The 24974-nt window shown below is 50.5% G+C and overlaps 1 protein-coding gene across 5 annotated transcripts in view; it reads right to left on the reverse strand.

Annotated features, from left to right (window-relative positions):
- Window positions 1-24974, reverse strand: part of TTC7A (tetratricopeptide repeat domain 7A) — a 140966-nt gene that overhangs the window by 94589 nt on the left and 21403 nt on the right. For 3 of the 5 annotated variants that reach the window (XM_036873051.1, XM_036873052.1, XM_036873050.1), the window contains exons 2-5: window positions 23717-23880; window positions 18334-18502; window positions 3841-3971; window positions 1197-1312 (exon numbers count right to left, since the gene is read on the reverse strand). In XM_036873051.1, the coding sequence (XP_036728946.1) occupies window positions 1197-1312; window positions 3841-3971; window positions 18334-18502; window positions 23717-23880 (580 nt within the window). Of the gene's footprint in view, window positions 1-1196; window positions 1313-3840; window positions 3972-16645; window positions 16755-18333; window positions 18503-23716; window positions 23881-24974 lie in introns of those variants that run through there. The other 2 variants (XM_036873054.1, XM_036873053.1) reach the window with 2 other exon arrangements.

The raw sequence follows: 24974 nt of genomic DNA on the forward strand, positions 1-24974 counted from the left end.
GTGCAAGAATCATCTATTCCAAAAAATGTTAAATGAAAAGGATGAATAAAGTGAAATTTAACAAAATAAATCATACCAAAGACAAAATAGGGGCTTCAAAGGACTCTAGCGCAAAGTGGCTCTTCCACCTCAGAGCAAAGAAAGCTCTGTGATCCTGACCCTCCGTTTCCTCACCTGTGGGGAGGAGGGAACACCTGTGTGGCTGGCCCACCTCCACCTGGGAGGCTCGAGAGGGGCGAGACGTGTGCCCAGCCTCCACGGTGACTGGCTGCACTCGGCACACGTGAGTCCCTCCGCTCGCCCGGATGGCCTCACGGCCCCAGCCCACGGTGTCTGCAGAGGGTAGTAATGATGCTGAGGAGGGAGCCGATGAGGCACGGGAAACCCAGGCCCCCACCTGCTAGTCTCCAGCCTGGTGGAGGCATTCAGCCCTGCAGAACCGCCAGAGAGCTATGGTTGCCAGCAACACACCCTCCTGGTCCTGTTGCTTCTCCCTCCATCTCCACCACCACCCAACGCACCCACAAAACACTACCAGCCCCTCCCACCCAGATGGAAGCATCCACCGGACTCTTCACAGAGGGAGGGTGCCTTGCTTAACCCCAAGGAGCAAAAGACTAAGAAAGGGGTTCTGGGCACCATGTTCTTGGGTCCCAGGACCCTCCAGTTAATGCACAGGAGAACGAGCTTCCTGCCACCTCACCAGCAGGGCAGTCGCACCCCCAAAATGATGCCAGGCCTTTACTTCCACCACACTTCCCCTCGGATCTCACAGCCCCTTGAAAGTTGGAATAATCAGGAATCACCTTTTCCATTAAATTTTGGGGAGAATGAGGCTCAGAGAAGCAAAATGACTTTAGCTGACACTTCAGGCGACAGTGACCACCTCCAGACCGCCCAGCTCACTGTCCTTCACTCTTCCCACACCATCATCGGGCTCCCAGAACTCCCCCTTCTAAAGATGACCACCCCCAACATGTGCAGGCTTTATTGCTTCAGCAGCTTCCTGAAGCTCGGCCCTTCCCCCGAGGGCCTGGGCAAGCTCAGTCTGACAAGATGGGAACAAGCCAGCCCCCATCGTCCTCTCCAGGGAGTCCGCACACACACAGCCCAGAGAAGAGGGAGGCCTGACCAATGTCAGCAGCTCCCAGGCCTGAAAGAAATGTCCGGGTCCCGCTCAGCTGCCAGCGACCTACCCCTTCTTCAGGTTTGTCACGTAAGCGCTCTGGAGTGCAGCTTCCAGGAAGTAGGTGAGCTCGTAGTCGACCGGGTGAGATACTTTCAGGTGCCGGGATGTGGTGTTACTTGTGATCTGGGAAGGGGAACACAGAGAGAGCCGCTGTCTGCAAGTTCCGAGGCCGAGAGGCCAGGGCCAGGGTCAGCCCAGGCAGAGGTGGCGGCCCCATCGCCGCCCAAGCCCCCAGCCACCATAGGGGCACGTAGGGCAATACTCAGACCAAACTCAACCTAACGTGCTTTAATTCAAAATAGGTCAAAGCACTCTCTCCGTGCAAATGCTGGATGCCCATAACAGCCCTACAAGGCTGGTTTTATCTGCACCTTATAGATGAGGAAATTGAGGCTCAGAAAGTGCCCGAGGACACAAAGCTGGCCTGGGCCTGGACGTCAAACTCAAGTCTGGCCAGCTACACATTCCAGGCTCTTTCTACTACTTACTGGTGCATTCTTTCAACACTCGAGTGCCTACCAGACGCCAGACACTGCACTGTCCCTGTCACATAACCATGTAACCTCAGAACAGCCCAACAGCTGACCCCTAGTTCGTGGGAAAGCTGAGGAACAATTGTTATTAACTGAGCTGTCGCTTAAGCCTCAGCTCAGAGAGGGTCACCCAGCCCCACCGAGATGGGCCTGCCTTCACTATGCTACCTCTCTCTCTGATATGAGGGGGAAAAAAAAAATCAACGAGCCATCCACCTTATGTTTCAGAAACTGAAATACGTTTTAGAGAGATTCTTAGTTCCTCAGAGGTTGGCGCTGGGTCTTAGGAGGGACGTCCAGCTTTGCAGCGCACCGGGTGCACAGGGTTCTATGGCCTGCCCTCCCTCGACCCGAGATAACCAGCTATCGGGGCCCATTTGTCCACCCCGTGTCCCTGGGGCGCTGGTTCCAGCCCTGGACACCATTCCAGCTCGTCACCTTAATCCCCTTTTAAGAGTCCAAAACCCAGGCTTCTGACTGAATGGGTGACTTTCACTTTTTCATGAAAGCTTCCTCCAAACTATATGTAATTCAAACATGAAGAGCTCCTGAAACATTGCATGTGACCTTGGCAGAGGTCAACTCAAGTCTCCACGTGGACCTCTGCCAGGGAGTACACTCGAGTCCTGTTTCTGCTGAGCTGCCCAATCACTTCTTTCCCGCTGAAGTCCGCCCAAGCAGAGGGACTCTAGGACGGTGACTCTCGACAAGGGGGCAATTTTGCCCCTGAGACATTTGGCAATATCTGGAGACACTTTTGGTTGTCACAGTTGGAGGGGGGTTGGCTGCTGGCAGCCCACAGGTAGAGGCCGGGAGTGCTGCTGGACATTCTACACAGGGCAGCCCCACAATGAAGAATTATCTGGCCCCAAACGTCAGAAGTCCTGAGGCTGAGAATCCTGCTCCATGGGAGCTGACCTGGCCTGAGGAGGACGCCTCCAAAATGGCCCGTCACAAAAACAGGTGCTGGGTTGATATTTTGGCATTTGCCAAAGTAGGTGAGGTTCAAATATCTCCTAGGTGCTGAGTCTCTCAGCTCGTGCCCACCTCCTCTGTCTGGATGCCAATCCTAAATCTCCTCTGCCATAGAGCCTGCCATCTAGCATCTACTAAACATCTACTAAACAGAAGGCTTAAGCACCACCCCAAAGTCACAAGTCATACAGGGTCCAAACCCTGCCAACGCCACTTATGGACTGTCTGAGCTCCGGGAAGCTATTTAACTCTCCACACCTGAGTTTCCTCACCTACAAAATGGGAATAACAATCCTAACCTGTTGCAGGTGGTTACTATTTGAAGGTTAAATTAGAGAACAACTGTAAAGTACTCAAAGTAGTGCCTGACATGAAAACAGGGATGCAGTAACTGTAAGTATCTTTGTTGAATATGGCTGTTCGTACCCCCCCCATTAAACCAGGAGTCCCCAGAAGGGAAGAACTGGGGTAACATCACAGTATGCTGCTAACACCTGGAACTGCTGTCCTGTTGACAGTTCGTTCAGGCCCCCCGAAGCAGAAGCTGGGAGATAAGTAGGCCTGAGAATTTCCAGACCCCTGTGGCCAGCTCTGCCAGCCTCTGCAAGGCTTTAAGAATGGGCCTCCTCCTCCCTAAAGGGTCCAGTAGGGAGCTTCCGGAGCACCTGAGAGCTGGGAAGAGTGTCTACAAGGACCGGCCTGACTGTACCCTTCCAAGGGAAGAGTCGTGGGCAAATGACTTAATCTCTCTAAACCTCATGTGTTAAACAGGGATGAATGTAATACCCACTTCAGAGAGCTGCTGTGAGGAGTAAACAAGTTAATGAACACAACAGGGCTGTCACATATTTGGTCGTACAAGCTGAGCTCCCCAAGGAGGTTCCCAGCCGCTCGCAGGTGGCATGGACTCTTCTGTTTATTAAAACTCTTTTCTGGCAGTAGAGAGTCTCATGCTTATAGAATCAGGATACTATAGTGAGTTTTCCAATGGATAAAGCAGAGCATCTTCAGGGCAGGTGGAGGGTCCTCTTTTCTAATTTGCACAAGCGGGACCTACGGTTTTAGTGGGGTGAGGGGGGTTGCATAGATACAGGTGCTCAATAGAGGGCAGTGATGACCATGGGGCTATTATTTCCAGCTCACCTTCTCCAATTCCTGCAGGAACACCTGAGCGATCCAGGAGGCCCTCTCGAAACAGGTGATCACTTCCTCCTCCCTCTCGGTCAGGCGGTGGCGGGAAGCGATGGAGTTGGGTAGGCGTTCCAGGGAGAGGCCTGTGGGAGGAGGGGAGCACCTCGGACCTGCCCTTCTCGGCAGTGGGGAGGGGGTCCCAATTCCAGGCCCCTCCCAGGGGCCCAGGGTGGGCTCATCCGAGGAGACTCTGGAGCAGCCAGTGGGAGGCGGAGGTCCTGGGAGGGGAAGGAGGGGGCTAAAGCAAGGATGGTATTAGCAGCGGCTGGGATCAAGCAGTGGACAGCAGGCACCCATGCCCCACGTGGGGAACCACACTGGTGGCACCCCCATGCCCAACTCCTGCCTGGCCTTCCAGGCAGTGCCTGCTGGAAGCAATCCTGACCCCTCCTCCCAGTTGCTAGAAGAGACCCTTCCCCAGGCACTCACCATGTTTACATCATGGAGTAGTTATTTACATCTAGCTCTTCTCTCCCCCAGTAGTTCAATGGGGGCAAAATGAGCCTGTTTGGACTGCCACAGTCCCTAGCACGTGGTAGATGACTTGATTACACAGCATTTATATGCACCCCTCCCGTGGAACCAAACAGCTTCTACCTCACCTAAGTCAGGCGCTTGGGTCCTATGTGCCTGCAGTGGAATTTGCTGTTTTTGCGTCCCTGGCATCCATTTCCCATTCTTTCCACAGCAGCACCTCTCCTTCCCTTTGAGCACCCATCGTGCAGCCTCGCTCAGGCCCTCTGGTTCACAGGGCCGAGACCCCGCCCCACCCCAAAGGCAGGCACGTGATCCAGGCTGACCCATCATCAGGGCCACAGTGATTGGCTAAGGGTGTGCACGTGGCCTGATCTGGGCCGAGAAGACCCAATCCCAGAATTCTTACCCCTTCCACTGGGCTTGTTAAGCTGTTAAGAGGCCAGCCTGGAAATGTTAGGGAAAGGCTGCCTTAAAATGAAGCTGCATAACGTGAATGTCATTAACATGATTGTACACTTGAAAATGGTTAAAGTAGTATATTTTATGCTTTGTGTTTTTTACCAAAATTGAAAAAATTTTAAATATAAAAGCATAGCTCTAAAGCAAAAAAAGAAAAAAACCCGAAACTATAAGAAACCAAGAAGGGAAAGCTGTAAAGGGAAACAACTATATTTATGTCTGGGTTTTTTGTCTTTTGCTTTTTTTTTTTTGAGACAGGAAAAAGATTGAATAAACTCTTAGTCATGAAAAAAAAACAAACGAAGTCTACACAGAACAGAGATGAGACTTGATGGAAAAGGGCAGACTCCTAAAGACACTGTTTTAACACCTTGCCTGAAGCACTACCCCCTGAAACTTTCCAGTATATGCACCAATAAACCCTTTCCCCCATTTTCTCAGGGAGGGGTGGGGTCAAAGTCCACTTAAATTGTGTTGCTGTCACGTGCAACTCACAGTCCTGACTAGACAGCACTGTCCTAGACTGCGGTTCTCGGTGGGCAGAACCCAGATCTTTCTCATCTTTGTGCCCACACAGTACTTTATATGTAGTAGGTACTCAAGATGAAGTGACTGAAGGAAGGTCCAAAAAAAGAATCCTCTACTCTCTCCTGCCCTTTGGCCCCAATATCCAACTGATGACCAAGCCCTTAACATTTCAAGCCTCCCCTCCCCTTCCCTTCTCTTATCTCCTTATTTTAGGCTTTATCTCTTGAGTGGATGACCACCTTGGCCTCCTAGCTAGCCTCCCTGCCTCCAGTCTCACTCTCATCCACCCTGCTCAAGGATCCCAGGGTGATCCTTCTAAAACTCCACTGCTTAAAACCCTCCACTGGGGTCCCCATTGCTACAGGGTGAGGTCCAAACTCCTGACATTACATACCATGCCCTCCAAGATCCATCCCTGTCATCTCCCCAGCCTTGTCTCTCATCATGTTATAGATCAAATGTTTGTGTCCCCTTGAAAGTCATAAAGTCATATGTTGAAAACCTAATGCCCAAGGTGATGGTATTAGGAGGCGGGGCCTTGGGGAGGTGATTATGTCCTGAGGGTGGAGCCCTCATGATAGGGATTAGTGTCCTTATAAAAGAGAGCCCCTTCCGTCATGTGAGCACACAGCAAGAAGTTGGCAGCCTGCAACCTGAAAGAGGGCTCTCACCAGAACCTGACCATGCTGGTGCCTTGATCTCAGACTTCTAGCCTCCAGGACTGTGAGAAATAAGTGTCTGTTGGGTATAAGCCACCCAACCTGTGGTGCTCTGTTCTAGCAGCCTAAGCTGACTACGACACCATACCTGCTGCACCCACACCCGGCCTCCTGCTCCCAAATGCTGACTGTGCTCAGGTCGCTCCTCTTGCCTGGAATGCGCCCTCCACCCCACCCCCCAGAGGCCACCCAAAATTACAGCTCACCTTCTGCCACTGAGTGCCCCCTCCTCTATGGAGCCCCCCCGATACACCCTGGTATAACCAACCATTCTCTCCTCGGGCCCTGATCTACACTTTACGTATTCCTGCCCCACCATTTTGTTATACTTATTTGTTCACGTGTTTGCTCAGCCAGACTATAGGCTCCTTAAAGGCATCAACCTTAACACGTTCACCTTTCTATAACCTGGCACACAGGAGGCACTCAGCAAGCACTGGCTGGCTGAAGAAACGACAAGCCTGATGGTGTCTGACAAAGTACAAAGTACTCTACAAACACAAGGTAAAGAAATACTGCTGTTCTTGGCTAGATTCCCAACTCATATGGTTTCAGTGACCTTGCCCTCTGCCAGACTGGGGTGTGAATGGGTCCAAAGGTCGGGATGCCTCGGCCTGGGGAAAGGTGGGCACAGACCGTGAAGGCCCTTGCTCAACACAAAGACTCAGTTACCCGGGTCACCAAGTGTCAACGTGCCTCCTGCCAAATGACTCATGACCAGGAAGGGACTAAGGGGGAGGAGGAACAGAGGGCGCACTGGAGAAGACGTGGCAAGAAGGCAGGAGAAGGCTGGTCCCCCCTGCTCACTGCCGGCGCCGGCCCAGCCACTCCTCTCCAGACCCATGGCCCCCGTGTACCCTACAGGACAGTGGGACATAGAAACTGCTCAGGGCCTGGCCTGGAAGCCAAGTGGAAATGGCAGGAGGGCACAGCCAACTCCAGAAGACACAGAGAGGGTCTGTTTTAACACATCCTTGGGCTCCTCCCCACCCCCCCAGAGACGTGCTGCTGGCTGGGTTCCCTCCTGCCCCACCTGTGGGCCCAGGACTGGGATGGACCAGGTTCAGGCTGCCAGTCCCAAGCCTCCGGTGGGCTGACCACGGCAAAGCGGTGAATTCAGCAGTGTCTGTCTGTGGGGCCGCCACATTCCCCGCGCTCCGTTTGTTCCTTCTGCGCCCAGCAGGGGCCTCTCCACCAGGCTTCTCTGAGAATTCTAAATCCCATCCTCCTTGAAAGCTCACAGCAAACCACCTCTTCTCCGAAGGCTTCTTAAGTCTCCCGACTTCAGAGCCAGCAGGACGTTTTAGCTGCGCCTCCTCTGCGTATGCCTTTCCCCTACATTGTGACCATGCTCTCTGCCCATTTCTGGTTGATCTTTGCACCCAGCGAGAGCAAGGCCTGGTGCTTAGTGAGTGGATGGACACACAGGGGAACACACACATTCACTCATGCCGAGTGTAGAGGCCGGTGGGGTTTCTCCCTCTCCATCTAAGAAATGGTTCTTGCGGAATTCATAAACAAACCGTGGCATATTTATACAATGGAATACTACTCAGAAATAAAGAAAAGGACACACTCTTGATACATACAACACGGGTGAATCTCTCAGAACTTATATTGTGCAGAAGAAGCTAGATATCAAAAAGTACAGGCCATATGATTTCCGTTATATGACATTCAAAACAAGGGCAAAATTATAATCTATATTAACAGAAACCAACCAGTCATTGCCTGGGGTGGGTTTGGGGAGGGGATCAGTTGGCAAAGGACCTGAGGGCATTTTCTGGGGTGATGGAAATGTTCTTTGTCTTTATTGCGGTGTTGGTTACACGGGTATCTATACTTGATAAACTCATCAAATTACACACTTAAGATCTATGTACTGTGTAAAAATATATCTAAAAATAATAAATATATTCCTTTTTGAAAGGAAGCAATTATGATTCCAGAGAACTAATGAAGATCAAAGTAAAGGGGCTCCAGTCACTGAGGTAGTGGTCTGTGAAAAAACTTCTAACATACAGCGGACCAAAAAGCTTCCTGGAGCCGGCGACGGCTCTTCCTAGTGAGGGTCACGCTCCAGTCACCCAGCTCTGCCCATAAAAAGAGGCTTCTCTGTCCGCCTGCCAATGCAGGGGACACGGGTTCGAGCCCTGGTCCGGGAAGATCCCACATGCCGTGGAGCAACTAGGCCCGTGCGCCACAACTACTGAGCCTGTGCTCTAGAGTCCATGAGCCACAACTACTGAAGCCCACATGCCACAACTACTGAAGCCTGTGCGCCTAGAGCCTGCGCTCTGCAACAAGAGAAGCCACTGCAATGAGAAGCCTGTGCACCGCAACGAAGAGTAGCAGCCAAAAATAAATAAATTTATAAAAAAAAAAAAAGAGGCTTCTTCGCCTTGTATTTGCTCTTTGAGTCATATGACGAGCCATTTTCCTGTCACAAACATCTGATGGGAAACCTACCGGGGATTCCAACCCTCGGGTTCCTTCATCTTCTGCCCTGTGTGTTTCTGCACAAGTGGCCAGACCACAACACTAGGTCCAAGATGGAGACGGGCTGCTTCTGAGCCCGCCCCCAAAGGATCCCAGTGGATCCCAGCCCTGTTGAGCGGGCAGGAAGCCAGAGGCTGACAGGAAGCACGGGCACTGCCTCCTGATTCCCACTGGCAGCGGGGCCTTTATGTGAAAACACCCAGTCCTGCGAGCCAGGGGAGGTCCCCTTTCAAGAGGAGCGCTTGCTTTTTCATTGACTTTGAACTTCCGGTTTGGAGGCAAACTGACCCTGGCACAGCTCAACACCCAGGCTGGTCCGGGCCTCATCGGTCTCAGTGACTCATCACATCCCAAACAGCAGCCCTTCCAAGAAGCCCCGCCCTTGGAGCCCTGGGCCCTGGATGCGGAGATGGAGAGCACGATGCCTTCCCTGTAATGGAATTTTCCAGATGGGTGGACCCCCTCCCTCCTGCCTACCCAGCTGGTCCAAAAGCACAGGGCAACCGAGAGGTGTAGGCCCTGTGGGGGTGGAGGATGGGGGGGGAGGAAGAAATGCGAGTCATTGCTTCAGCCTTCAGGGAGGAAGCCTCAAGGCCAGGTTGGGAAGAACCCTTATAAATCACACTCAAAAGTGGGCAACTATGGGAATATAGAATGGTACAGCTGCTGTGGAAAACAGTCTGGCCATTCCTCAGAAGATTAAAAACAGAATTACCATATGATCCAACAACTCTACTTCTGGGTATATATGCAAAAGAATTGAAAAGAGGGTCTAGAAGAGATATGTGTACTACACCCATGATCATAGCAGCATGATTCACAGCAGCAAAAAGGTAGAAGCAACCCAAGTGTCCATTGATGGATGAATAGATAAAGAAAATGTAGGATAGGACTTCCCTCGTGGCACAGTGGTTAAGAATCCGCCTGCCAATGCAAGGGACATGGGTTCAATTCCCTGGTCTGGGAAGATCCCACATGCTGCGGAGCAACTAAGCCTGTGCGCCACAACTACTGAGCCTGCGCTCTAGAGCCCGCGAGCTGCAACTACTGAGCCCACATGCCTAGAGCCTGTGCTCCACAACAAGAGAAGCCACCACAATGAGAAGCCTGCTCACCACAACGAAGAGTAGCCCCTGCTCGCCGCAACTAGAGAAAGCCCGCGCGCAGCAACGAAGACCCAATGCAACCAAAAAAAAAAGAAGAAACCATTATTTAAAAAAAAAAAATTGTAGTATATACACACAATGGAATATTATTCAGCCTTAAAAAAGAAGGAAATCCTGCCATATGCAACAACATGGATGAACCTTAAGGACATTATGCTAAGTGAAATAAACCAGTCACAAAAGACAAAGTCTGTATGATTCCACTTCTGTGAGGTACCTAGAGTAGTCAAACTCATAGAGACAGAAAATAGAATGGTGACTGCCAGGGGCTGGGGGAGGAGAATGGAAAACTGTTTACTGGGTGCAGAGTTTCAATTTTGCAAGATAAAGTGTTCTGGAGATTGGTTGCACAACAACATGAATGTACTTAACACTACTGAACTGTACACTTAAAAATTTTTAGGATAATAACTTTTGTTATGTGTATTTCACTGCAGCTAAAAAAATTCTTAATGGTTAAGATGTTAAATTTTATGTTACATTTTACCAATTGAAAAAAAAAAAAGCAGACAATTTGACTCCTTGTATCAAAGTTTCTGAAAAGTGTACACATTTCAATCCAGTAACTCTACTTCTAGAAATTTATCCTTAAAAAAATAATGTACGCAAAAAATGCAGAAGTTGAGCTTCAAGGATATCCAGTGCAGTATTGTTTATAATGGAAAAAAAAAAAAAAAAAAATGAGATTTAACCTACAGGTTCAATAACAGGAGACAAGTTTGCTAAACTACAGTAGATTCTTACAATGAAATGCTATAAAGCTACTTTATGTAGCGATGTAGATGTATACTAGAAACTATTTCGTAAAATATTAACTTTAAAAAACAAGCGTATAAAATATATGATTGTATGAACTTATTTTCATTTAAAACATAAAAACTTAATAGGAAAAAAGACTGGAAGGATATACCTCAAAATGTTTAGAGAGATCTTAGTCTCAGTTTCCCCAAAGACAAAATAAGATCACTAACAATGCCCACCTCATAGGGTAGGTGTGAAAATTAAATTAGATGGATCTTCTAAAGAACAGAAAGTACGCTCTCAGAAAACGTTTCAAGTGATGCTCAAAATGACCTCTTATGTAGGGGTTTAGCCTTTCCCTAGAATGACAAACGAGAAATCTAATTCAGGGAGAAGATATTCCTTCCAACACCCCTCAGCTCAAAGTGCCAACTAGATCCAGGTCTTCTGGCTTCAACACTGTCCGTTCTCTCGGCCCAGACTCCATGCGTCTTTCCTTACCCTCGGTAACCCACCAGGGGTTCCCACATCTCAGGCTTCTGGCCAGCGCACGGGGGCCTGCCTTTCACATGTGTATCCAATGGCTGAATTATAGCTGTCTAACCTGGCAGGGATGGGCCCTTGTGTCGGTGCTGGTTTCTCAAATACACCCCTCAAAACCCTGTCCATACTCCACACCTCCACCGACTACTCTCTGGGGTGACCTTCAACGATGGAGGAAAGGTCTGCCAGGAGAAGATTCAGGGAAAGCACTCCAACTCCCCATGGTCTCCCTCCATGAGTCCACTTACCCTCCTGCCCTGTTTCGTATCTCGCAGCCCAGGCAGAACCTCAATGAAGGCTTGGTAAGCACACAATTAACACACCCAGCCTCCTTCCAAGACACCCTCATCTGCTCATTCCTCTCCATCTGGAGGCCAGCCTCTCACTCCGTGGACCATAGTCTGGGGCCAGGGCAGCAGAACCAAAAGTGCTGACCTGCTTCCCCACAAGGCAGACGGCCCACACCCCTTTGAGAAGGAAGCCAAAATAAACAGTTAATTCCTGCCATACCAGGACTGAAAAAAAAAAACCCAAACCAATATCCCACCATGTCCTGCCCTAGGAGCAGCCTGGTGTTCTTTTATTTTTGAAAGTTTTACTAAAGCCATAAAATCCCAGGTGAGAGCAGAGGAGCTGGGGGTTTCAGAGGCTGAAAGAACAGAAAAAAAGAAAAAAAAAATCTTGAGGGGTGAGGAGAAGAGAATTTGCAGATCATAATTCTCACAGCTGCCTAATGTTTTTTACATTTTTACTTTTCACAGCACCTTCACAATTTAGCATCTCACTGCCGTATTTTGGGTGAACCGGGGGTATTTTCCTTCATAGCCAGGCAGGTCTTCTATCGGTCGGCCAGCAGGCAAGCCTGCCCAGAGTGGCCTTGCTGGTGCTGGGCTGTGAACAAGGGGCAAAGGGGTTTGCTAGGCTGAAACACAGGGCAGCGCTGGTTTTCAAGGGGCCCACAGACACAACAAGCCCCAAATTAGGCAGCAACGACTAGGTCTTTAGGGCTCAGGGCAGGACTCATGGCTGGAGAAATGGAGGGGTCATTCTCCACATCATTACCACATTGAGCGAGCGCCAGAGAAAGGGAAGCAACACAGGCCGGAGGAGAGAAAGAAGCCGTTTGCCACAGAACGGCCCTCTGAGAGGTGAACAATGACACTGGCGCTTTTGGGGGCTGAACTGGGTGAGGCTTGACATGTCGAAAGAACAGTCCCTGAAGCATCCTGCACATCCGTCATAGCTGGGGCTACCCCTTAGAACTCAAACCAACAGAAAAGAGGACAGTTTGTCACCTGGATCTACAACGGCTTTGCCTAGTCTAGGGCCCAGAGCGCTCCGCTCCAGATGGACCCAGACAGCGTGTTGACCAACAGGTGAGCTGACTTTACGGGAAACAGGCTGGGCCACACTTCATGGTATGGCTACCTAAGGCCAAAGTTCTGGAACACCAGCAAAAGGGAGACCCTGAGCCTTCCTGCTGGGCTCTCAATGCCCCCTCATTTCCCAGTCCTCCCATGCACAACCTCTCTTAGCTCCAAAAAGGTATGACAACACCCCACTCCAAACAAGCCACCTCCATTTCCCAGGGGCCTCTCTCTGGATTTTTCCTTTACCTGGAAGGCACCTCTTCCACTCATCTGCAGCTGATTCCTCCTAAGGTTCAGCCTCACCTCCCAGCTCACATGGGAAGGCCCCACAGCTAGCTGGGTCTCACTCACTTCCCTCTCTGGAACAGAGTGTGTCAGTCAAACAAGTACTCCCTGGGCATTAGGGACGAGCCCCAAAGCCAGAATCAGAGAGAGCCAAGTTCAAATCCTCACCTGGTCACTACTGGTGTAACCCGAGCAGAGTCAATTCTGCCTGAGCTCTGGGGTTCTGCCCTCCATACCTTTCACCTACTTTGGTAACAGCACCCTGATTTTCCTTTGAGGAACCATTCTTCCAACTCAGTCCACAAGATTTAAGTGGGGAAATCCCACTACGGGCACCAAACCAGCCACCTAAATGCTGGTCACTGAAATTGGTTCCAGGGTGGGCATGAGACCAAACCAGGTCAATGAGAACCTTCCCCAAGGCATTCTCTCCTCCTGAGGTTGTGAGTTTAGGCTGCAGGACCACGTAAACCTGGAGCTGTTGAGAAGGACCACAACACGTGGAGTCCCTGGATCCAGCTATGTTTGATGCTATCTGCCCCCAACGACCTACTAGTTACATAGGCCCATACATCTTCAGTCCCTCCCCCTTTTGGTTGTTGCTTTTCCAACTAGTTGGGGTTGCATTTTTGTCATTACAACCGTAGGTCTGATTATACAGAAACCAATCCCTAGAAGCATGATGTCAGAGGAACAATTCCTGAAGTGCAGGACTGGCTGAGCTGAGGTCAGGTATGGGAGTGAGGATTTTGCCATTTCTCAGCTAAGAAACTGGAATTCCAGATACAAGGCGGCAGCAATGCCAGTTGAAATGCAGCCTATTTTGTCTTGAGGCGAGACCTTGGGCCATGAAGGCTGGAGCTTTAGGATATCTGGTAGAGCATTTCAGGGTAATTAGCCTGTGTTGGGGCCCACAGTAAGGCCTACAGAAAGGGGCAAGCTGCACTCCCGGCAGCCGTTCGGAATGACACAGCTTTGCAAACAGGCCCTTTTTGCCTGTGGACAAAAACAGAGACGGCTGAGAATCAAATCAGACAATCGGAGTTGGGAGTTCTCTGCTCCTGCTGAAGGTAGTGCTGGAAGGGGCAGGAAAACCGGACCCCATCGGGAGCTAAGGCTGCGGCCTGGGAAAGGCCTGATTCCTCCAGGACCCCCCAAAGAACCCTGCTGTGGGTCTAACCTTGCTAGAGTCCCCCATGTCCCCAAGGCCCACTTAGGGCCCCCTCTGGGCTACCCTCAGGGGCAGAATTACAGTGCCCAAAGGCATCATCCATCCTGGCCAGCCCCCAGGCTCTGCAGTAAGTGCCCGGAACCTACCTCTCCTTTCTCAGGGCTCCTGGACGTCCCATACCCTCCTCTGTCTGTGCGAATGCATCTTGGAGGTAACCCTCTGGAGGGGTCCTCTGTCATAGGCAGGACTCAGGCTTGGGAGACAACCACTGGCCACCAGACCAAGCTCTGCTATTCACAGGCTGCACGATCGTGGGCAAGTCTCAGTTTCCCCATCTATACAGTGGGCATATAACAACTCCCTCCCATTCTACAGAGATCAACTGAAAGTTAACCCACCAGCCAACAAATATCAATATTTATTAAACAAGAGTTCCAGGGCAGTGTTTCTTAAGCTGTAAGGTGCATACACGTCACCTGGGAATGCTGTTAAAATGTAAATTCTGATTCAATACATCTGGTGAGGGGCCTGAGAGTCTACATTTCTAGACTCCTGGGTGGTGCACATGTGATAATCCTGCACCCTTGCCATGTCCCCGCCCCCGACAATCATATGCTCAGGTTCCAGAGGGGAAGGGTCCACGCCTCAAGTTTCTGGGTATACCATCGAAGTCAGGTATACCAGAGGAGCTTGGAACACTGGGGGAGGAGGGACCAAATGGGGGATTGTGCTAGGCAGGGGAAGGGCCCTCAGCCCTGCCAGGGCCGGCAGGTGACTTGGGAGCAGCTGGCCACAGGGCAGGCCAGACCCATTAACCTGGCAGCCAGGAGGGGCTAGAAGCAGGACCTGGGGAGAGGGAGTTCTTCCTCCAAAGCCAGAGGCCCCAACAGGGCCCAGCCCACCTCCCGGGGGCCAACATGAGGCCCTAAAATCCAGGCCTCCGCTCCTGGCAGGACCAGGTCAGTCTGAGCCCAGCTGTGATGTTGGGGGACAGTTCGCTCAGACAGGGAAGTGAAGCTATTTTATTTTTCTATCTTAGTGAAAAATCTGTGGTGTTCATATTGTTTCTAAACAAACTTGACAAGGACAATAACCTTTTTCCCCTTGGAGACGTTGGAGGGTCACATATCACCCACCTCCCACCAAGCAATATATACATATGTGCACGTCATGTTTCTGCACTTCAAGCAAGAGAAACCCACGACTGCTTCAACTGCCCCCTTCTCTCAAGCTCCTGGGACAGTGTCTGAAGCCTTCCCCGGGAATCAGAAAGCATCTTCTGGTCTAATCCATGTCCCCCCGACTTCAGAGCAAGGCCACGTCCTTGTGAGTGACCTGCCAGAGGACATCCTGCCAAGTCCCTCTGCTCTGAAGGGGAAAGCAGGTGCACTGAGTATGTCTTTTGTGGGTGAAGAGACCCAGAGTCTGCTCTTGAGACACCCATACACACGCCCCCACTGAGCCTCCAGGCCTGGCTGCTCAGGCCCCTCCCACCATGACACACTGCCCCGCCCTCCTCCCGCCAACCAGGTGTGCCTGAGAGCTCAACTCCCTGCCCCACTGGAAGGTACCAAGTGGAACCATGGAGCAGAATACAATGCAAGATGATAAATGAGCTGAGATGTAATGGCCTAGCCAGGCCGAGTGCTGGGGAGAGGGCATATCAGGCTCCCGCAGGAGGCCGCCTGGCATCTGACAGAGCCTGAAAAGAGGCAGCCTGGTGGCAGGGCATTCTGGTTCACACACAAACTAACTGACACTTCACTTTCACCAGCCTCAGTTTTCTCATCTGTAACCTGAGAATTGACCTAGATAATTTCTATGTTTCCTTTCAGTCTAGAATTCTGAGCAGCACCATCAAGGGGTGTTTACAAGCTCTGGCTGCCTGGGTTCAAATCCTGGCTCTGCCAATTCCAGTGAAATCCACAAGAGTCCCTTCACCTCTCTACTCGTAACTCCTGGGCTATAACATGGGAATGAAGAGAACATCTACTCAGGGAGGGGGGGTTACTGTGTGGATTGAATGAGGGCATACCTGGCATGGAATGTTTAATAAATATATATTATTATTCTGTGAACTCTGTGGCATGCTGCTGCCACCATTCTTCTTATGGCCTGAATGTCTGTGTCCCCTCAAATTCATATGTTGTAGCTTTAACCCGAAATGTGATGGTATTTGGAGGTGGTGCCTTTGGAAGGTAATTAGGGTTAGATGAGGTCATGAGGGTGGGGACTTCATGATGGGATTAGTGGCTTTATAAGAAGGCAAAGAGAGAGGGATCTCTCCATGAGCACCCATGGAGGAAAGGTCACGTGAGGACATAGCAAGAAGGCGGCCATCTGCAACCCAAGAAGAGAGCCCTCACCAGACACCAACACTGCTGGTACATGGATCTTGGATTTCCCAGCCTCTAGAACTGTGAGAAATAAATTCCTATTGTTTAAGCCACCCAGTCTATGATATTTTGTTATGGCAACCTAGCAGACTAAGACAAGCCCCATGCTCATAAATGAAGTCAGGACCAATGACCAGCCATCCCCATCCCCTACTCTCTGCATTGGGAGCCGCAACAGGTACCGCCAAACCCAGGAAAATCAACACCATGCACACCCTGGAGGCCACGTGCACAGTCTCAAGCACACACAGGGTCAGATGAACCTCAGCATGCTGAGCAGCAGGGCGCAGGCATTGCGACAGGACAGGGAGGACGGGCAGAGAGGAGGCAAGCAAGTGGGAAGCCTAGCACAGTCAGTGGGGGGCAGGGAAGCAGCCCACGCCAGGGACACCCAGCTCCTTACCTCCCCTGCAGCACCTGTGACCACCGGGCCTGTGTTCCCCCAAGAAGCTGGAGGCGTGCTGGAAAGAGTAGAGAGCAGGAGACAGGAAGCAGTAGGTACCGAGCCAGGTCTACAGGAAAAAGTGCCGGAAAGGAGCCCTAAGAAAGGGTGTTAGGTTCAGGAGTCCATGGCATAAGTGGTTTCCAACAGGCCAGAAAGACCCAAATGCCAAATGAAGATCACCCCCAAGACCAGCCTGTACCGGGGGCACAGAGCAGGGTATGAGAGAGCAAAGGGAGAAGACCCCACACACTGGACTGTCCCAGATGGGCACCTGCCTCCCACAGGCTGGCACCAGGTCTGTCTGGGGGAAGATCTCAGCAGATTTCCTGGGATTGTGTGAACAGTCTCTCAATGGGGAAAGGGACCCAGGGACCCACAGGTGGACAAACAGCTCTCAAGAAGCCCCATCGGCCATGGTTAAAGGAGGCTGTGCCCTGCGCAGATGTCATAGTCAATCTCCCAGGACCCAAAGGACACAGAGGCGTGGGAGTGGGGACTCATAGTCCAAGGCCAATGTCAGAGAGTGGAGGTTCCAATCCTGGATCCACCATAAATCTCTGGGTAACTCCAGGTAAGGTACATCCCCTCTCTGGGCCTCAGTTTCCCTGTATATAAGATGGGAGAATGTCCCCATCTATAAGAGAAAAGAAGGTGACAAATACTTTACCAATGCCAGACACCAAATCCCCACAGGGTCACATGTGTTTCTAGACTTTTCTCTGGGGGTTGGTTTGTGCTGGAATAAAGAGATGATCAAACATCCAAGATTCCTGGCAACAGTGTGGACAGAGGGGCTCCTGGGACCTCACTGCCACCAAGAGCCACCACTCAGGCTCTGTGATCCCAGGATTCAAGGACCCAGGGAAGAAGGAGCCTGAAGCACAAAGTCTGGGGGAGGGCTTTTACTGCCATGTAACACCTTCAGGGTCAGTTCAAGGGCACTCTTTCCCCAGGTGGGCATCCACAGCGCCCATGATGAAATTCCTACATCACTGACCCTGTGTGCCTGGCTCCCCACCACAGCATCACTCGCCCTGGAAACTGGCCCTGACCTGCCCATCACAGGATCCCAGCATTGCCTCCCTGGGCCGCTCACTGCAGGTGCCCAGCAAATACCTGAGGAGAGCCAGGCTGCTCTGTGCCATCGAGCACCTGATCTGTAGCCAACGCCAGTCACTAGTGCCACTCTAATGACGGGTGGCACGCTTTTAAAGCCTTTCTCACCCTGGTTACACAACTGATTCCTCTTGTTCGTGGTAACCCTGTGAGGGCAGGTATTACGACCCTGTCTTTCAGGTAAATCCACTGAGGCCAAGAAAGGTGAAGAGCTATATGCCCAAGGGCACACAGTCAGGTGACTATCTGTCGACAGAGCCAGGGCAGGAACCTGAGTCTTCCGACCTGACATCCGGCCCAGCGCCTGCCGTCAGCCGGCATGTGCTGATGTGGCTGGTTACCCTGGCATCCACCTGGCTGGTCAGTGCCTGGGCACTCCCGGGGATTAAGTGTCTTAAACGCTGCCCTGCAGGCCCACCCTCAACACAGCACTGCTGCCCTGCAGCTGCCACCCGCTCCCGGCACATGGGGGCCAGAGTGTAACGAGCTGCGCACAATGCTGGGGAGACCCGGCCGGTGCTCACACCTACCTTTGATGACAAAGGCCTCCGCCAGCAGCCGCATCTGATACAGGGGCTTATTCTCCATGGACATGTCATCAATCCCGGCCCGCGCGTACATGCTGATGGCATCTCGGTACGAGCCCTCCACGTAATGCAGCTTGCCCAGGATCAGCATGGCCTCACACATGTACTGTGGCTGAAAGGCCAAGGACCACGTCAGCAGGGTCCTGCCCCAGAGACCCCGGCCCCACCCCCACCGGGGACCTGAGAATGAACGCTCTCCTCACCGAGCCATGAGGGTTTGCCTACGATCCTGCTCAGAACTCCCCTCCTCTTCCAGGAAGCGTTCCCGACCCTCAAACACATGTGGGTAGCTCCCCTCTCTGCACACCTGCAGTCCGTGGCCTATGCTGTGGCTCTTAGTGACATTCTTATACGAGTCCCTAATTGTTTCATGTGCGTGTACCTTATGCCCCCAACTAGACTGCGGGCAGCTTGCAGATTGGCCCTGACTCCTCTCTCCTGAAGCTCCCAGAAGCTTCGGCCCAAGGCTGGCACTCAGTTCAGGCACTTGTTCTTAACACAAGTGGGCAGTCAGGGGCCCAGCCAAGTTTTGCGGGGCCTAAAGCTTATATAACTGGGGGGCTCCTCTATATATGCATATATGTACAAATATATAACTAGGTAAAAGGCCTTGGAAAGAGTCCTGCAGGTGAGGCAGCTGAAGCCCACACTCAAAGCAGCAGAACCCCTGCGGGGAGACGGCCACAGCAGCAGCGTGGACAGAAGACAGGGGGAGAATGAAGGCCCATGAGGCCACTGCCCTCATCTTATCAGAATCAAGTGCCTGCATTCAAACCGGTTTTCTTTCCCCTACTTGATCAAGTGCTGCTTACGCCCAAATCTCCACCCCATACAAGGACTCTTAGGGCCTCCCTCAGAGCCCAAGGACGTGTGGTCAGCCCTGCCTGAGAGTCCTGGCCTTGGACGCGGGCCCAGAGCTCCCACCTTCTGAGGCCACTCCACCTCCATGTCTGTGCTCAGCCGACCCACCACCCTCTTGGCCAGGCTCTGGGCACCACCCCTGCCACACAGCATCAATTCTGTCCACAGAGCTCCCAGGAGGTGCAGTGCTGGTCAGCACCCCGGCCTCTGTCACCAACAGGAAGGTGTTGCCCCTGATTCCCTGCAGGGAGAGCAGAGTCTGGGGAACCTGTGACCCCAGGGCAGGCGTCCACCACTCCTCGTCATCTACTGCCCTCTCAGAAGCCAACGAAGAGAAATGGAACACGGCAAAGCCAAATTCTCCTTCCTCACTGGTCTTCGGTTTTTGGAAATACACGTTCTTCCTTTGCTCACACAAGCCTCCATCTAGAACAGTCTTCCCTTCCCCTCGGTCTATCCAGATCCTCCTCCATCCTTCGAAGCCTTGCACAGGCCCACCTCCTCCTAGAAGCCTCCCTGACTACCAGAGAGCTCCCTTCTGCTGACCTCCTACAACGTCTCTACCAAGTGGACCCACTGGGCCCCTGCATGCCTGACCTGTTGACTAGTGATTAACTCTCAAAGGCTGAATTTTTCAAGGGGATTTGCTAGTCTCCCCAAATAGGCTGCCTACACCCTGGGCCAGGGCCACAGATCACACACCCCCAGAGGCATGTGGCCCACAGTCCCTCAAGCTGAGTAACAGCTCTGCCATCCCTGCTCCCCTGGTCTCAAGCCACAGGCACATTTCCTCCCTGCTCTGGCCTGGTTTTCCCCATTGCTGAGGGTGAGAAAATAACAGCCACCCCTCAACTCCCAGCACAGCAATGCCAAGAGCATTAATAGGGCAAAGTCCAGAAAACAGCTTTGAACTTTTCTTTAGAAAGGAGCTAGATAAACACAGGCCATGAGTAATTATTATTATTATCCTGTCCTACTATAAAGGGGGAAAAGGGCAGCTAAGCTCAGGACACGTTTCAGGGCAAGATGACAGGGTGTAGCTCAGAGTGGTTCCTGGTGGATCAAAGACAGTTGACAACAGAGCTTCCACCAAGCTGGCAGAAAATTAAGGACAATGTGGTGAATGTTTCTAAAGCTAAAGTTATACTATTTAAAACGTTACCCTTAATTCTTAAGCACATCTGTCTTGTGTTTCAGTGTTGTTTTTTCTTTTATGGAGTGATGGTTATAGAAGATGGTATGGTTTTGTTGTTGTGTTTTGGGTCTTTTTTAATGTCCTTACTTGGCAGAATGAAAAGTTGGCTACACTCAGCAGGACCCATGCCTCTGAATTTGAACCTGGCCTGTCAATCCAACAGTCAGGGAACCACAGAGCCCGGGCCCCGTGGAAGGATGCTATGCAGGAAGTCACTGGGTCTGGGGAGTAGTCCCTCTGCTGGGTGGGTCAGGCGTGTCATCTAGTCTTTTTGTGCCTCATTGTCTCTGTCAATAAATAGGGAAGAATGACCTCATGTGGATACTCAGGTAAGAGGAAGAAGAGATGAGGAAATACTTCACAGATGCAAAATGAAACCTGCAAAAGCAGAAGTGGCAACATCACCACCACCGTTAGCTCAGGTTTCTCAGTCATTATTTCATTTCTACTCCAGCACTATGGAGACAGCACCAGGAAATGGCAAACAGCATGAGAACTTGGGAGCAGAGGCAAATAGGCCTGCGTTCAAGACCTGCACTGTGGTCCTTGGCTAAGTGACTAACCTCTCCTAGGTCTCAGTTTCTTCATCTGGAAAATGGGGATAATAGTAAATACCATTGCAGAAGGTTACAGAGAGGCACCAGTGAGAGGGTGCAAAGCCTGGCACTCACTGGATAACAGAAGTTAGGACAAACGGCTCATTTTCACCAGCCTCCAAAGCACTGAGCTGTATAGGATCTCAGAGGTGACTAAGAGTAGAAAGTTCCAAACTACCCTGAGGAGGTGCCCCAGGACCCACGTCTCCTCCTCATCCCATCAGAGCTACTCAGGATGCAGGGGAATCCACCTGAGATTTCATCTGCTGCCAGGAAAGAGAATCCCCCCAGCCTGGCCTTTGGGGTAAGATAGAGAATCCCACAAACTATTTTTAATATTTTATTTTGCCTGATCAACAGCAAGTTTTTGGCCTTGGCTCGGAAAACAGTGAATTTCTCGATTTCATTGGTGCCTATATATGTCTTTGATAAATAAAGCATGGTAAATTTTTTTAATTAACTGCTAGCCATTTTTAAATTTTTAATTTAATTTTTTTGGTCACACCGCGCAGCTTGCGGGATCTCAGTTCCCTGACCAGGGACTGAACCCGGGCCACAGCAGTGAAAGCCCAGAATCCTAACCGCTAGGCCACCAGGAAACTCCCAAGCATGGTAAAATTTGTACTTAATAAATGTGATATGGTAGACAAAATAGTTTTCACAATAATACACGTGGATACCATTCAGCCAATACAAAGAATGAGGTACTGGCATGCAGAAAGCTTCAAGTGAAAGTTTTCAGTGCAAAAGAGCAACTTCACAAATACGAATCCTATGACTAATAAGAAAAGAAAGCTCCACACATGTGTATGTGTGTTTGTTAACGCACAAAGAAAGCATATGGGATTCACACCAAATGGTGACCAGCGCTCAACTCTGGGGACGGAAGTGGGCATGGGGGTAGGGGTGGAAACAAGGATGTATTTATTATTCAAACACTTTATTTATATAGCGAATTTTTTTTACAATAAGCCCAAGTCATTTTTATTTTAAAAAGAATTTTAAAATATATAATAGAGTCTACTGGAAAGAAAAAAATTAAAAGGGTCTTGGTGGGAAAAGCTTGAGACCCATCAATCAAGTCTAACCATTTTGATTGGCAGATGAGGAACTGGAGGGCCCAGGATATCAGGGGACAGGCTCAGGGTCAAGCAGCTATTTTAATCCGAGACAAAACCTCCCAGAGCTACAATAATCCCTGTCAAGGAGTCTAAACGCAGTTACCTTAAACTTCCAGTATAGTCTCCCCACACTGCTTACAGAAAACGCCCCCCACTTCTTGGCCTGCTGTTCCAGTCCCGCTCTCTCACCCTAATGTCCCTTTACACCAATTACACACCAGTCCCTTACACTCTTGCTAACTGACATACTTTAAGGAAATTCTTCTAAGAGGAGCTCTTTGATTATACACTGCTTCCGTAGCTTGGAATGCCTTGTCTTATCTGTGTATGTCCATATCCTCACCTCCTTCAAGGTCCAGCCCTCAGATGGGTCCAATTCCAGCACTACCATAATCCTGAGTTGACTCCCCACCTCACCCCAGGGAGTGTCCCCCTCAGACTTGCCTCCCCATGTATGCTACTCCTGTAGCATGTGTCACAGTACACCTTGAATAATTTTTTAATAGGACTATCTTCCCAGTAGCCTTGCAACCTCCCTGAGGGCAGGGTCCATGCTGGACTCATCTTTATTGCCCTCAAAGTACATAACACAATGCCTTGCACATAGTAGGTTGCAATAAAATATTTAAGTCAGGAAATATATTACTTTGGAACATCTCTTGAAAAATCATTTCCCCTTTGGGTCTCTAATGACACACCCATACTTCTATTATAGTTCAGGATACATGGTAATTGAGAACAGTTTCAAACTTGAAAGTGCCTGAGAATCACCAAGAGAGCTTGTTAAAATGCAGGTTCTGAATCAGGTTTTGCATTCTTAACCAGCTCTCAGATGATGCCCATACTGCGGGTGGGTGGACCATGCTTTGAGCAGTAAAGGGTCTAAAGAGAGCTGTGACTATATTTCCCTCTATACTGCCCCTCAGTGCCTTGCATATAGTAGTTGCTCAATAAATGCACGTGGACTCGAACTGGCTTGCCATGTTATGGAGTGCTTCCGTTGCTAGCCAACTCAGAATGTTTGCCTGTTTCCAACTAGATCATACATTCACTGAGGTTTTATTTCCCTGAGATCCTCAAAGAAGTCAAAGGACCAGGCACAAACTAGATCAACCAAACGCTGTGTAATAGAAATATATAACTTCGGCCACAAGTGCAAGCCACAAGTGTAATTTAGATTTTTCTAGTAAACATTTCTAGTCACGTTAAAAAAGGTAAAAATAGGTAAAATTAATTTTAATAATACATTTTATTTAATATATTCTAAATATTATCATTTGAATATGTAATCAATATAAAGAATTGATGCTTTTTTATATTCCGTGTTTTGTAATAAGTCTTCGAAATCCAGTGTGTGTTTCACACTCACAGCACAGCACAGTTTGGACAAGCCATGTGGCTAGTGGCTACTGTACTGAACAGGGCAGGCCAACCCTTAAGGGACACTTGCTGCTCAGGTGACCAAATGACCCCAGGAGGTCCTCACAGCAGAGACGAGGCAGGAGAGAGGAGAGACAGCTCCAGACTGGGTGGGTGGGGGGTCTACAACTTACCGGCAGCCTCCCGTGATTAAGGATACTGCTCAGATAGTTTCTGGCTTCGTTCATCTTCGGCTCACTCTTCTCCAGCAGAGGGATAGAGTCTTTTATCTTGGCGTGGTTCTCTTTCAAACACTGCTCCAGGAGGGCCTCGGCCAGGAGCAATTTTCCAAAGCCATCTGGAAAACAGGGCAGGGATCAGAGTGGCTACGTGAGGACAGTAGTCCCCTGAACATGGCAAATGTGAAGACTGGTACACGCCCCTGTACCCACCCAACCACCCCCAACTTAGCAGTTGAATGGCTTGGATCTGAGAAAATAAAGACATAGTTTCTATGCACTTAAACAGCCTTTAAAGAAAAAACACACATTCTACCACGGTCACAGCACAAACTGCCCCCTTGGGTTTATTTTCTGGAGTTCAGTGTTTGAGGAGGTGAAGTTCCCAGGACTTGGAACAAGCCCAGAATTTCAGAATTTAAAATGCGGGACAGAGATTGGTTCAAGATAGCGGAGTGGAAGGATGTGCTCTCACTCCTTCTTGCGAGAGCACCAGAATCACAGCTAACTGCTGAATAATCATTGACAGGAGGATGCTGGAACCCACCAAAAATGATGCCCCACATCAAAGAACAGCAGAGAAGCCACAATGAGATGGTAGGAGGGGTACAATCACAATAAAATCAAATCCCACGGCTGCTGGGTGGGTGACCCACAAACTGGAAAACAATTATACCACAGAGGTCCACCCATTGGAGTGAAGGTTCTGAGCCCCACGTCAGGCTTCCCAACCTGGGGGTCCGGCAACGGGAGGAGGAATTCCCAGAAAATCAGACTTTGAAGGCTGGCAGGATTTGATTGCGGGACTTCGACAGGACTGGGGGAAGGGGAGACTCCACTTTTGGAGGGCACACACAAAGTAGTGTGCACATCGGGGCCCAGGGGAAGGAGCAGTGACCCTATTGGCGACTGAACCAGACCTACCTGCTAGTGTTGGAGGGTCTCCTGCAGATGCAGGGAGTGGCTGTGGCTCACCATGGGGACAAGGACACTGGCAGCAGAAGTTCTGGGAAGTACTCCTTGGCGTGAGCCCTCCCAGAGTCCACCATTAGCCCCACAAAAAAGCAGGTAGGCTGCAGTGCTGGGTCACCTCATGCCAAAAAACCAACAGAGGGCTTCCCTGCTGGCGCAGTGGTTGAGAATCTCCCCGCCAATGCAGGGGACACGGGTTCGAGCCCTGATCTGGGAAGATCCCACATGCCACGAAGCAGTT

Source organism: Balaenoptera musculus, chromosome 13 (genome assembly GCF_009873245.2).
Source record: "Balaenoptera musculus isolate JJ_BM4_2016_0621 chromosome 13, mBalMus1.pri.v3, whole genome shotgun sequence".
In the NCBI taxonomy this organism is placed as follows: Eukaryota; Metazoa; Chordata; class Mammalia; order Artiodactyla; family Balaenopteridae; genus Balaenoptera; species Balaenoptera musculus.